Source organism: Ictalurus furcatus, chromosome 4 (assembly GCF_023375685.1).
Source record: "Ictalurus furcatus strain D&B chromosome 4, Billie_1.0, whole genome shotgun sequence".
Lineage (NCBI taxonomy): Eukaryota > Metazoa > Chordata > Actinopteri > Siluriformes > Ictaluridae > Ictalurus > Ictalurus furcatus.
Genome location: NC_071258.1, coordinates 35,951,934 through 35,965,686, shown reverse-complemented (window position 1 = coordinate 35,965,686; position 13,753 = coordinate 35,951,934). Strand labels below are relative to the sequence as shown.

Here is a 13,753-nt window from a genome sequence, read left to right as displayed (position 1 = left end):
AGTTCATTACACACTGTCATAATGATTGTTGAGAAAGCTCTGTGTCAGTTTGTACCAGAACAAGTTGGCACATGTGACAACTTACCCCAAAGCCTTTGTGACAACTTGCCCAACTTGACAAATTGATACTGATATGTGCTAATTGTGGCTAGACCCCAAGACTACCTTAATACAGGACTGCAGTTTCAAAAGTCTCTTTATTTTTTCCTCTACTCACTCTGAAAATAACATTTTGTGCTCCTGAGTGCTGCAAAAGGTTTCGCCATATCGTCCAAATCACAAGTTCAAATCCTGATGATGTCACTGTTGTCCATGACTGGGAGTCAAGAGAGTAAAACTGGCCAAGCTCTCTGAGTGGGAGGGGCATACTCTCTCTCCCCAAGCCAATCGCGGTCGTCTGTGAGCTCACGCATGTGGAAGTGGGTGGACAGCGCTTTCCTCTGAGTCTGTTACACTGCCCTGTGACACAGCATGAGCAGCTGTGTGAAAAGATATGGTTGCCTTCGCATGTCTTGGAGGAAGCATGTGCTACCCTTCACCCTCCCCATTTGGTAGCTGTTATATGATAGCAGAAAGGTAGCTGGTGGGTGGGTGTTAAAATTAGGGAGAGACAAGGTGAAAAAAATACAATGTTGAAAATTCATACCTTAAATAGGTATAAAATGTGAAGTGGCATTTTTCAATGAAATCAAATTTTATTTGTACAGCGCTTTTAACAGTGGACATTGCAGCTTTACAGAAACATATAAACACAGGATACAGATCTTAAGTGTGAATTTTTGAAGGTCAGCAATAAGAATATTGTGCTTACTTCAGATTTGAGTGTCTTTGACCACATGGAAACAGAAAATCAACCAGAGAACATGAAATCACACAAAAACTATTTTAAGCTATTTAATATTAAAGGTGGTGTCTCTGGTATTGGAAGGATGAGCAGTTCGACAACTTACCCCGCTCTCCCCGCTCTCCCAGCATTTCGTTCCCTATTTAGTGTTTGTACTCCTAGCTCACCTGCTATTAGGGAAAACAAGCATGTATCACATAGTTTCAGATTAAAGTATCATCGCGGTGGTGTGAGGCAGAGGGACTTCATCATGAAGAACACTGAAGGGTTAAAGGAGAAAGTGAAAGTAAACTGCAGCAGAATAACGGACTCACCCTTAATGCGGTAATGTTATCTCTTTCTGTTTCCTAATGTATTTATGTCCCATATAAGGGACAACATCATGCCAGTGATGAATAAATATCCTATAGATGAAGTGAAACTGATGTTCCAGTCTGACGAATTTGAACCTTTTTTGTTAATCTTAGAATTAGATGCGCACACACAACCCGAGCAAACGCCATGACTAGGCTATATTTTATAAAACATATACAACAATCAGAGGGAAAATCTGTTAACAGTTAGATTTCGACATGGGAAAGAAAAGACTTTGTGCTTAATGATGATGCCGATGTTGATGTTTCTGCACACAGTTTGAGGTGTGAGGTGTGAGGTGTGTAGTGAAGGCGTTTCACTTTGTACGGTTCAGAGATCAGTAACGTTCAAAATGGTGTCCTATAAATCATTTACAGGAGCTGAACAGGAACAGGGAAGAAGCTTCCAAGCCTGTGACTCTTTTACAGCAGCACAATAGTTTAAGGTTTAACACAACTCATATTTTTGTGGAAATCATTTTTGGCAATGATGTAACCTGCAAAGGATAACCAAAGGACAAAACCCGTAAGACTAACATTTTACACATTTATAAATATAATGCTAATATTCTCACATAATAGCAACTACATGAGTAATTGCACTCCATTATTATAATTAATTTATTTTTAAAGCATATTTATATTTTACATCAATGTTATTGAAGTTGTACACTTGTACTCTTATTACATTTCCAAGCAACAAAACTTACATTTGACTCCTTACATTTTTTATTTCATTTTATTTTCCTGACAAAGACTACACTGCATCGACATCAGCGAATGGGCTCCTGCATACCACACAACCAGCTCGATGGTTAAAAAGTAAATAGCATATGGGTAAAAAGTAAAAAGTTTCATCAGTCAAAAAACATTTACTTTATTATTATTATTATTATTATTATTATTATTATTATTATTATTATTATTATACATTGTAATACTTGAGTACTTAATATTTAGCAGTTTGACTTTCACTTGAGTACATGTTTGGGTGGATACGTTCATTTTTATCGAGTACGATTTTGGCACATAACCTATACTTTCACTTAAATATAAATCTTCAGATGTTTTTTATTTTTAAATAAATTAAAGTCTGTAAATATGTAAAAGTCAAATAGATTTCAGTTTACCATTCAAATAAACATATTACCTTATTATAAGAGCAAATGTAGATATCAAGAAATGAATAATTTATTTTAAAAGCCCTTGATAAAAAAGAAGACTGATGTCTTTTGGTGTGACTCAAAAGTTGTGCAAGTTGCATATTAAGCATAGTGTCAATAAGCAGTTCTGTCACTTTAACTGAGGAGATGAAAATATATGGAAAGGACATCTTGTATACAGTAGAATACTGGTCATATTATTTTAAGTGACTTCCACTCTTCTCTACTCTAAAGTGTGCAGTGTGGATATGTCCAGTGATTCCACAACATGTCCTTTTATTACATTTAAGCTCTTACACAAAGAATTTGAGTAGCGCTGCCCAAACAGGAGAAGTGTACTCCAGTATTGGACTTTTTCTAAAGTTCTCGAACCGCTCTGTGTTTATTGTGTATATATCTGAATAATCTCATATAGGATGTGATTGGGTGAGTTCATTTACCCGTCAAATGCGAAGCGATTTGGTTTAATGGTGTTCATTATTGATACACCGATCAGGATTTTTACAGTCGATATCCAGATACCATCTTTTTTTTGTTTAAGCTTTAATCAGGAGGTCCGTCATAAACAGTTAAATGTAAGCTCTCTGCTCATGGTCACTGTTAATTGAGTTAAAATAATATCAATAAGGAATACTGTTGGTTAATGGGATGTATTTATTGATAGAACACATCTGTAAATCACTCTGGATAAGGGTGTCTACCAAATGCCATAAATGTAAATGTAACCAAGCCGAATGCAGGTGCAGTAATTATGAAACAGCAGGTGTAGTATTGGGTTGTGGTTCCACTTGCACCACAGGCAGTGTGTGTGTGGGGAGTCAGGTCTGCATCGGGTTTTTCTAAAGCTATATTTTTCATTTTAAGAGCATTTGTTGAAAGGTAAAAGATCTGATCAACAGCAGCTTGCATTTGGCCAGTAAAAAAAATAAATTGGTAGCTCTAATGTGAAGCACAGCTTACAAATATGGCTTTATCTCCAAGACTTCCTTGTACATTCCCGCCTTTTTATCAGGGTGAGGTGAAAGGGGTGTTAATATCTGCATACTGAAACCAAAACTGCACCCTTGAGCTGAACATGTTCCTTCCTGTTTATCATGAGCAAAAAGTACCTTTTTGAGGGGCGATAGACGTCATGTCTGTGTTTTATATTGGTATAAAATAAAGATATTCTGACATGTGTATTCAGATTTGATTAGTGATAAAAAAAACCCCAGTGTATTTTCTAGAAGTCTGTCATCTGTTCCTCTTCTCTCTCTCTTTCATCCCAGTGTGCTCTCTTTTCTCTTATTTCTTCCTTTTCTCCTATCCCTATCTCTTATCCCTATCTTCTCTTTCTTCTCTCATCACTTTAAACAAGTTTAGTATCTCCCTCTTATACCTTATATTAACTGTAAAAATACAGTAAAATAGTTTAACCGTTAGCTGAGCGTTGGGCCAAACCAAGAAAACTGAGTAGTTATATAAAACTACATCATGTTTCTTTTTGTAAATGCATAGATAATATTTAACAGGATTAATTGGGTTATCCAGTTACGTCCAGTTTTATGTAAACAAGCCAAGACTTTTATAGTTCCAAAGTACGCAAGGCCCAGAAGCCATTTTGAGACTGTGGTAAAATTGGTTTAATATTCAACATTTATGTGATATTCTGCATTTTCTTCTTCTTATAGGAGTTATCAAACCATATAATCACAATTTAAAGCTCTCTCTGGTAGAAATACACGGTATGGCCAAAAGTATGTGGACACACTCATATGTGGTTCTTCCCCACAAAGATAAAAGCACACAATTATATAGAATGTTTTGTATGTTGTAACATTATAATTTGCATTATAATTGGCATGACGATGCCCCTGTGCACAAAGTGAGCTCCATTAAGACATGGTGGTTGAAGATTTGAAGAAGGTAGAAGAACTCGAGTGTCCTGAACACTCTTGGGATGAACTAGAACTGGAGCCTCCTCACATCAACATCAGTGCCTGACCTCAACCTCACTAATGCTCTTGTAGCTGAATGAACACAAATCCCCACAGCCATGCTCCAAAATCTAAAGGAAAGCCTTCTCAGAAGAGATGAGTGCATTATAACTCCATATCAATGCCCATGGTTTTGGAATGGGATGTTCAACAAGAATATATGGGTGTAATGGTCAGATGTCCACATACTTTTGGCCATATAGTGTATATTATTAGAAACAGAAGAACATTTTGCAGGGCTCTATGGTAACAATTTCTTACTAAAATAAAATATTACAAAAATTTAGGAGCACAGTCAAAAACTTAGGAACACGGTTGAAGCTTAGTTTTTTAGAGATGGTAACATTAATGTGCCACAATATAACACACAAGTAGGCATGAGAAAACTTGAGCTGGTCAATTATGACAGAATTTAGGAACATAGTGTGAGCCAAGTCACATTAATTTACCTTCTGATAAACTAAATGTAATGTTTTCAGTTAATTTTACAGACTGTATGCAAAAAAATACCATTAACCTGTTCCACCTTGTAAACGATTGCAATAAACCTCAATGTTCAGTGTTTGAAGTCTGCTCCTCTTAAATATATTTAAAGCTGCACTATTAGACATTTCCACTGTCATGGTTCTGGGCTGGAGTCAGTTCTTGAACCGCTCTGTGTATATTGTGTATATATAACTGAGTAATCTCATGTAGGATGTGATTGTGTGAGTTCATTTACCCGTCAAATGCGAAGCGATTTAGTTTAACGGTGTTCATTACTGATGCACTGATCAGGATTTTTACAGCCGATACCGATCCAGATACCAATCTTTTTTTGTTTAACCTTTAATCAGGAGGTCATAAACAGTTAAATGTAAGCTCTCTGCTCATGGTCACTGTTAATTGAGTTTAAATAATATCAATAAGGAATACTGTTGGTTAATTGATAAATAAACAAGCATAAAATATTTATTTTAAAATATCTTAAATAGTCCTAATTAAAAGTAGCTTAACACTAAATGATCCATATTAGGAAAAAGGCTAATAGCTTTCTAGGGAGATAGTGAACTAATCTTAATGTCAAATTGATATTAAATGCAACCCATAGAAATTAAACATTGTTTCATTTCTCATTTTATATATATTTTATGAAGTTATTATAATATCTATTTTTTATATTAAATTATTTATTTTATTTATTTATATTTTATATAACTAAGCATATTTTCTGTCTTTACATTTCAGTAGTTTTCTGTTTGTTTGTTTATCAGTTATTCCTTTTAGATCGGTTCCCCAGTACTGTGTTGCCATGTCTGCTGATAATATTCATTTTTGGGGGGATGTTAAATCAAAACATGGACACTGGAGTAGACTTATATAGTGATATCTGGCAACCCTGAGTTTAAGTGAAGTGAATACGCACTCTATTAGAGTTGGTGAAGGAGAGCGGCAGTGTACTGTATGTTTACAGACTGAACAGTTGCTACTCTTGATTATGATTGGTGAGGAATTATTTAATAAAGAAGTTTGAATTAAACCCACCTTGTTGCTTTAACATTATTATTAATTTACCGCTGTCTCTACACGAACAGGTCACAGTAGCAGGTGCAGGTCATTTTGCGGGATCAATAAATGATGCCGGTTGTGAGATCGGGAAGTTGAAGCAGATGATGTACAGAGTTGCTCTTGTCATCATAATGGCTTCTCTGCAGTATTTCCACACTTGTTCGGTTGACTGAGGAGATGAAAAGCAGTGTGAAAGTAACTGTTGCGTGGTGTAGATGCATTTTGGAGTTGTAGTTTTTATCCCGATTGTATTATACAACTCCAAACAGGTCACTCGCACCAGTGCTCCTAAATATTAATTCACAGTCGCACAAAGAACTTTTGAGTCGCAAATGCGAGTGAAATGGTGGCACTGTAGAGCCCTGTTTTATAACTTGAATTGTGCAGCACCCTTTGTCATCACAGCTCAATCAGATGGTTGTGAATAGCAACTCAATACACATTCAAAGTGTATCCAAAGCTGCTTCTAAAAACAGGATATGACACTCTAAACATACAAAAAATACAGTGCATCCGGAAAGTATTCACAGCACTTCACTTTTCCCACATTTTGTTATGTTACAGCCTTATTCCAAAATGGATTAAATTAATTATTTTCCTCACAATTCTACAAACAATACCCCATAATGACAATGTGAAAGAAGTTTGTTTGAAATCTTTGCAAATTTATTAAAAATAAAAAACAAAAAAGCACACGTACATAAGTATTCACAGCTTTTGTTCAATACTTTGTTGAAGTACCTTTGGCACCAATTACAGCTGCAAGTCTTTTTGAGAATGATGCTACAAGCTTGGCACACCTATTTTTGGGCAGTTTCTCCCATTCTTCTTTGCAGGACCTCTAAAGCTCCAGCAGGTTGGATGGGGAACATCGGTGCACAGCCATTTTCAGATCTCTCCAATCGGGTTCAAGTCTGGGCTCTGGCTGGGCCACCAGAGGACATTCATAGAGTTGTCCTGTAGCCACTCCTTTGTTATCTTGGCTGTGTGCTTAGGGTTGTTGTCCTGTTGGAAGATGAACCAAGGATGAACCAAGGATGTCTCTGTACATTGCTGCATTCATCTTTCCCTTGATCCTGACTAGTCTCCCAGTTCCTGCCACTGAAAAACTTCCCCACACCATGATACTTCCACCACCATGCTTCACTGTAGGGTAGGGATGGTATTGACCAGGTGATGACTGGTGCCTGGTTTCATCCAGACATGACGCTTGCTATTCAGACCAAAGAGTTCAATCTTTGTCTTTGCCTTGGCCTGCGAGTCCTTCAGGTGCCTTTTGGCAAACTCCAGACATGCTGTCATGTGCCTTACTGAGGAGTGGCTTCCGACTGGCCACTCTACTATACAGGCCTGATTGGTGGAGAGCTGCAGAGATGGTTGTTCTTCTAAAAGGTTCTCCTCTCTCCACAGAGACACACTGGAGCTCTGTCAAAGTGACCATTGGGTTTTTGGTCACCTTTTTGGCCACTGGTCATAGGGACCTTCAATTCTGCAGACATGTTTCTGTACCCTTCGCAGATCTGTGCCTTGATACAATCCTGTCTTGGAGGTCTCCAGACCATTCCTTGGACTTCATGGCTTGGTTTGTGCTCTGACATGCATTGTTAACTGGGGGACCTTATATAGACAGGTGTGTGTCTTTACAAATCATGTCCAATCAACTGAATTAATCACAGGTGGACTCCAATCAAGTTGTAGAAACATCTTAAGGATGATCAGTGGAAACAGGATGCACCTGGTCTCAATTTTGCATGTCATGGCAAAGGCTGTGAATACTTATGTAAATGTCCTTCTTTTGTTTTTTATTTTGTATAAATTTGCAAAGATTTCAAACAAACTTCTTTCATGCTGTCCTTATGGGGTATTGTTTGTAAAATTTTTAGGAAAATAATGCATTTAATCCATTTTGGAATAAGGCTGTAACATAACAAAATGTGGGAAAAGTGAAACACTGTGAATACTTTCCGGATGCACTGTAGTAACAAGGCCGTAGAGAGTATCTTGTCTTGCATTTAGTACAGTAGTATACAGTTTTATCTGCTGCCATTCCTCAGTATTACAGAAGTGTTATGAAAAAAAGCCAAAACTTTATTGCACCTCAATGTGAACATCAGCAGTTAGCAAGTTGTAGGTGAAAGAGCAAACTCTTTCAACTTTAACAACATCCATCCATCTTCTACCGCTTACACCTTTTTCAGGGTCACGGGGAACCTGGAGTCTATCCCAGGGAGCATCGGGCACAAGGCGGGGTACACCCTGGACAGGGTGCCAGTCCATCGCAGGGCACAATCACATACACATTCACACACCCATTCATACACTACGGACACTTTAGACATGCCAATCAGCCTACCATGCATGTCTTTGGACTGGGCAGGAAACCGGAGTACCCGGAGGAAACCCCCGCAGCACGGGGAAAACATGCAAACTCCGCACACACATGGCCCCGGCGAGAATCAAATCTCAGACCCTGGAGGTGTGACGCGAACGTGCTAACCACTAAGCCACCGTGCGCCCACTTTAACAACATTTTCAATAAAATTTTATTCGTATGCTGCTTATAACAATGGATGTCAAAAAGCAGATCTTGTGCTTTAGCTTGCTTGAATTAGCTGGTTAGTTTGCTACTATTGACTCTGAGTGTGTGTAGATCTTAGTTCATGCATTGCCATCTTGATTAATTGATTAGATGGTTAATTGAATCAGGTCTGTTGGGAGCAGAGAAAACACTAAAATGTGCAATACAGGCAGTTCTCCAGGACCAGGGTTGAGAACCTTTTCTCTATTGTATATATGCAAAAGCTAATTTGATTAGCTAGCCATTTTATACTCTCCTATTGAATTCCTACCAGGATTAAGAGTGAAACAGACATTTGACTTCCTGAGAGAATGTCGGGTGATTTTGAGGAAATCAGAACCACTGAAACAAGTCTATCTGAGGGCCAATGTAAACATCAAAGGTAAGTGAACCAGATTTATTTGCTACTTACATTACAGCAAATCACATTTACTGTATTAGCAGTCTAACGTTCCATTTGAAAAAAAAAGGTTTGCATTTTGCAAACCACCAATTGCCCTCACACACATTCATAAGATATTATATAAATTGAAACATTTATATAATAGCTAAGACAGATAGCCTATACATGTGTGTTGCATATCTCTATTTTAGTGGTCAGAAATGAACTCTCCTACACTGAAGTGATTGGATCAGTACAGCAGAGGGTGTCATTTGGATGTGAAATCTGTTGGTACAGTGGGATTTTCAAACCCATATTAGTCCAAGATTTTGCAAATGTTAATTGTTCCTGTGGACATTTCTTATGTCATTCACTTCAGTATAATAAGACAACTTTATTGATTAATAATTCAATTCAATTCAATTTTATTTGTATAGCGCTTTTTACAATAGACATTGTCTCAAAGCAGCTTTACAGAAATATCAACATGGTATACAGATATTAAAGGTGCGAATTTATAACCAATTAAACAAATATTAAAAAGCAGTTAAAACAGTCTGAACTACTAATAAATCAAAGAGTTAACGTCCTTTTCACATGGAACATCTGTTAAGAGCTTCTTAATCACCTTTGATAATTAGATTGGATGAGAGTGTAGTGCAAAGGATATACTGCAATATAGATTTAAATTATAAGTCCTAACAGTTTAAGTGTATATGTGAAAAAAATCTTATCTTTATTGGTTTTAATATAGATTTAATAATAGCTACATATATAGCACATCTAACATCTTCTGGGATCTGATTCCAGATTTGAACAGCCTACAAGCTAAATGCTGCTTCACAGTTTTTAGTTTGAACTAAACTCGATTCTGTAACTGGAAGCCAGAGTAAAGTGTCTATGTACACCCTGTAGAATACAGTGAGGAAGGAAAGGGTGAGTTTTTCCAGGCTCTCTATCTAGGTAGGGAACATTGAGAATATGCATGAGGTTCTCAGAAATGTGCACTCAGAGGAACTTGGAGGTCTTTACTGTGCTCATGGGGGTGCTGCTGATGTGCGGTGGAGAATGATCACCACAAATCCTCCTGAAGTCAACAACCATTTGGTAACCAAGTTTGCTATATCATACTTCTCTCTCCCTACTTCTTTACACCACTCTTTAGAGAAAATGAGGAAAGACCAAATTCTCCTGAAACCAGCTGTGTGTCCTTTAAGAGTGACCAGTCTAAGCCACTCTCTATCAACTTTAAAGAGGGAACAGGTTCTCAAGAAAGGTATTGTTGTCTTCCTCATTACTCATCATAACTGCATTCTCACACACATCTTTAGCAACACCTTGCCAGATAGAATTGTTAGCCTCATTGTAACGTTCAGTTTTGAATTTTTGAATTTAGAATTTTGTCATGTAGGGGAGCTGTGCTTTGTAATAATGAGTGATTCTACTACTAATTGTAACTTATTGGCAAGTTTGGCCATTGAACAAAAGCATTTCTCTTGTTCATGAGTAATTCTGGTGGCCAGAAATAAACTCATCTATACTGACATCGACGGAGCAGTAAAGCAGGGGCTATGACACTAGGGATGAATTCTGACCATTGTATCCAGCAGTAATTTGGAGTGAAACAGGTCATCACCCTGCTATCCACTGTTTTGTGACTTTTATTTACTTTTCATATTCAGAACTAGAAGTATCTCCTAAATAGTGCCTGTCTTGAGAAGTTGTCCTGCTTGACTCCCATGCATACTCTTCTGCATCTTCTCAAGATTTACCCACAAACACATTTGCCCCTAGGGCCTTACAAACTATGCACTCCTTTCCAGATTGGGACCCAAACACTCGTACACCAGGTTGTAACAGAATAAACCCCTGCCAATCTGTGCCTAAAGTTACTGGTTGGGAGTGGTGAAGAGTACCCGCTACCTCAGGATTGGGGGAAAATTGCATAGAAACCCAGAGCATACACATAATAAACTGTTGTTGTGCAATGGAGAATGATCACCACAGGTCTTCCTGAAGCCAACAATAATCACTTCTTTGTTTTGTGTGAATAACTAGAAATTATTACATACAATTGCTAAACCATACTTCCTTCTACTCTTTAGAGGAACTGAAGAAAGACCAAATTCTCCTTTATCCAGCTGTGTGTCCTATAAGAGTGACCAGTCTAAGCCACTCTCTATCAACTTTAAAGAGGGAACAGGTTCTCAGGAAAGGTATTGTTGTCTTCCTCATTGCTCATCATAATTGCATTCACAGACACATCTTTAGCAACAGCTTGACAGATAGAATTGTTAGCCTCATTGTAATGCATGCAGTGGATCTGTGCTTTGTAATAATGAGTGATTCTACTACTAATTGTAACTTACTGGCCAGTTTGGCCATTGAAAATTTTGGACAGTACATGGACACAGAGACCTCCTCTGAAAAACGAAGGTTGCTGCTGGAAGTGGTATTAGTGAGGCCAGCAGGGGGTGCTCACCATGTGGTCTGTGTGGGTCCTAATGCCCCTGTATAGTGACGGGGACACTATACTGTAAAAGCACTGTCTTTTAGATGAGACGTTAAACCAAGGTCCTGACTCTTTGTCATCATTAAAATTCCCAGGACACTTCTCATAAAAGAGTAGGGGTATAACTCTGATGTCCTTGCGAAATTCCCCCATTGGCCATTATGTATCAGCCCCCCCTCCCCCCAACAAGAACAATCCCCCCTGTCAGTCCTGGCTCTCTGGGCAAAATGTCCACATTGGTGTTGGACAGCCCGATGGTGGGCTGTCTCATCGGCTCAGGTGTGAGCAAAGCTTGGTGGGCTGTCTCATTGGCCTCAGACAGGAACATGGCTTCTTGGGCCGTCTTGTCGGCCTCTGACTGGAACATTGTGTGGTCGGCCATCTTGTTAGCTTCTGGCAGTAACATGGCATGGGAGGCCATACCATAGGCTACTGGCAGGAACATGGCATGGGAGGCTTGTGCCATTGACCTCAAACAAGAATATGGCATGGGAGGCCATGCTGTGTACCTCAGACAGGAGCATGGCATGACAGGAACCGGCGTTTAGCAGGAACATGCTTGCTCCTCGTCGGCTTCTGGCTTGAACAGGACTTGGTAGGCTGTGCCGTCAACCTGTAACTGGAACTGAACATGGGAGGTCCCCTTGTTGATCTCTATCAGGATTAAGGCTCAATGACCACTTCATCGGTCTCACACTGGGGCTCTGGAGATGAGGTTGATACATTGACCTCCAGCTGGAGATAGGGTGTGGAGGGTGCCCTGTCGGCCTCAGTCTGGAGCTGGGCTGTGGAGGCTGCCCTGTCAGCATCTGGCTCCCTCTTGTAGTATGAGTTGAATGGCCGTGTGGGTTCGTCCGTCAGGCTGGCCCTCCCCAAAAAAATATTTGGTTGGGCTTGAACTCTGGACACCCAAACAATTTAACTGAAAGTCCAACAAACTGGGCTACTCCACTAAGGCTGCTGGGTCTCATGGCAATCAGGAGCTCTGCCCAGCAGCAGACTGAGCTGGTGAGCCAGGACAACAGCCACAGCTTCTCTTTAAGTTTGGGGTCCACCAAGCTTGCAAAATAAAATTGGCACTATAGGAGATAACATCCCAGATACACAGAAAATCCATCATATGTTTCAGGGGGAATCAGGAAAGTCCACTGAGAAAAAAGGATGGAGTTAAGTGCTGACACGGTTATCCTTGTGCCACATCTCCTCTGCTTTCCTGCTGTCATGTAATGTGAATTGGAGATGGATGCAAGTGCAGTTAAAGCTTTTATTGAAGAGAGGCAAGCAGACAAATCCAGAATCGAAGGGCAATATCAAGGTCATAAAACAGGCAAAGATCAGGCGATCGGCAAACAGGCAAAACAGGGCTTAGATGAGAATCATAAATGAGAACAAAAACCTGATCAAAAACCATGAAACAAAAAATGAGGATCAAAGGCTTGGTATGGATCTGGTGGCACAACACAACGCACAATACTTTGCCTGTTGCGCTACGCGCTGTTGAGTGCCCTGAGCGCTGGAGCTCAAATCTGGAGCTGACATCTCTGACACTATGCTCTTGGAGAGCCTGATGGTGTTGCTCCTGTAGGTGGATCAGTAAAATCATATGCAAGCAGTTCATGTCTCCGAAGTTGCCTGATTTTTCTCAGACAGAGGAGTCACAGACATGGTTTTTCAATAGCAAGTTTTACAAACTTGGAAAAAAGTAAAAAGAAAATCCACAATTAAAATAAACAAACATCATTTGGGCTGATTGGGATGCTCTCTATACTCACCTTGTAGAATATAAAGAAGTTAAGAGTGAGATGTACTGAGCTTTTTGGCTAGGTAGGGTGTGTTAATGTCCACATGAAGTCATCTGCAATTTGAACTTGGAGCTCTTTACTATGCCCATGATTGTGCGGTTGATGTTCTTTAAATATTACATACAATTGCTAAGACATTTCTCTCTACTCTTTAGAGGAACTGAGGAAAGACGAAGTTCTCCTGTAGCCAGCTGTTTGTCTTTTAAGAGTGATCAGTCCAAGCCACTCTCTGTCAACTTTAAAGAGGGAACAGCCTCCCTGGAAACTGCACTTTCCTCCTTGTTAAAGGGGGACCAGCCTCTCAGGTATTAATTTCTCATCCTCTTGCTCATCATAATCTCATCCTCAGAAAGTTAGCCCAGAATGAAGCTGGATTTATTGGTTTAGTCAGTAATTATGGGGAAAAGGGGATCTGCTTGTTGATCCTATAAGCATCAGCTGGGCAACCTATTTATATTGTCAAAATTACTTGTATGCAGTTCATACTTCCATGCCTCCAGGTTGCCATAGGGTTTTCCCAATACTGTCTAATCCACCACCTTTGAACATATATGCTTACCTTTTAGTTGACAGAATATGTAGACTGAAGAAGTCG

At 39.2% G+C, this 13,753-nt stretch overlaps 1 protein-coding gene across 1 annotated transcript in view; it reads left to right on the top strand.

Annotated features, from left to right (window-relative positions):
- Positions 1-1,057: 1,057 nt before the first annotated feature.
- LOC128606308 (protein NLRC5-like) overlaps positions 1,058-13,753 on the top strand; it is a 38,818-nt gene continuing 26,122 nt past the window's right edge. Inside the window, exons 1-5 of the mRNA XM_053622343.1 lie at positions 1,058-1,168; positions 8,737-8,844; positions 10,010-10,120; positions 10,950-11,060; positions 13,314-13,463. Of these exons, the coding sequence (XP_053478318.1) occupies positions 8,774-8,844; positions 10,010-10,120; positions 10,950-11,060; positions 13,314-13,463 (443 nt within the window). The 5' untranslated portion in view covers positions 1,058-1,168; positions 8,737-8,773. The remainder of the gene's footprint in view (positions 1,169-8,736; positions 8,845-10,009; positions 10,121-10,949; positions 11,061-13,313; positions 13,464-13,753) is intronic.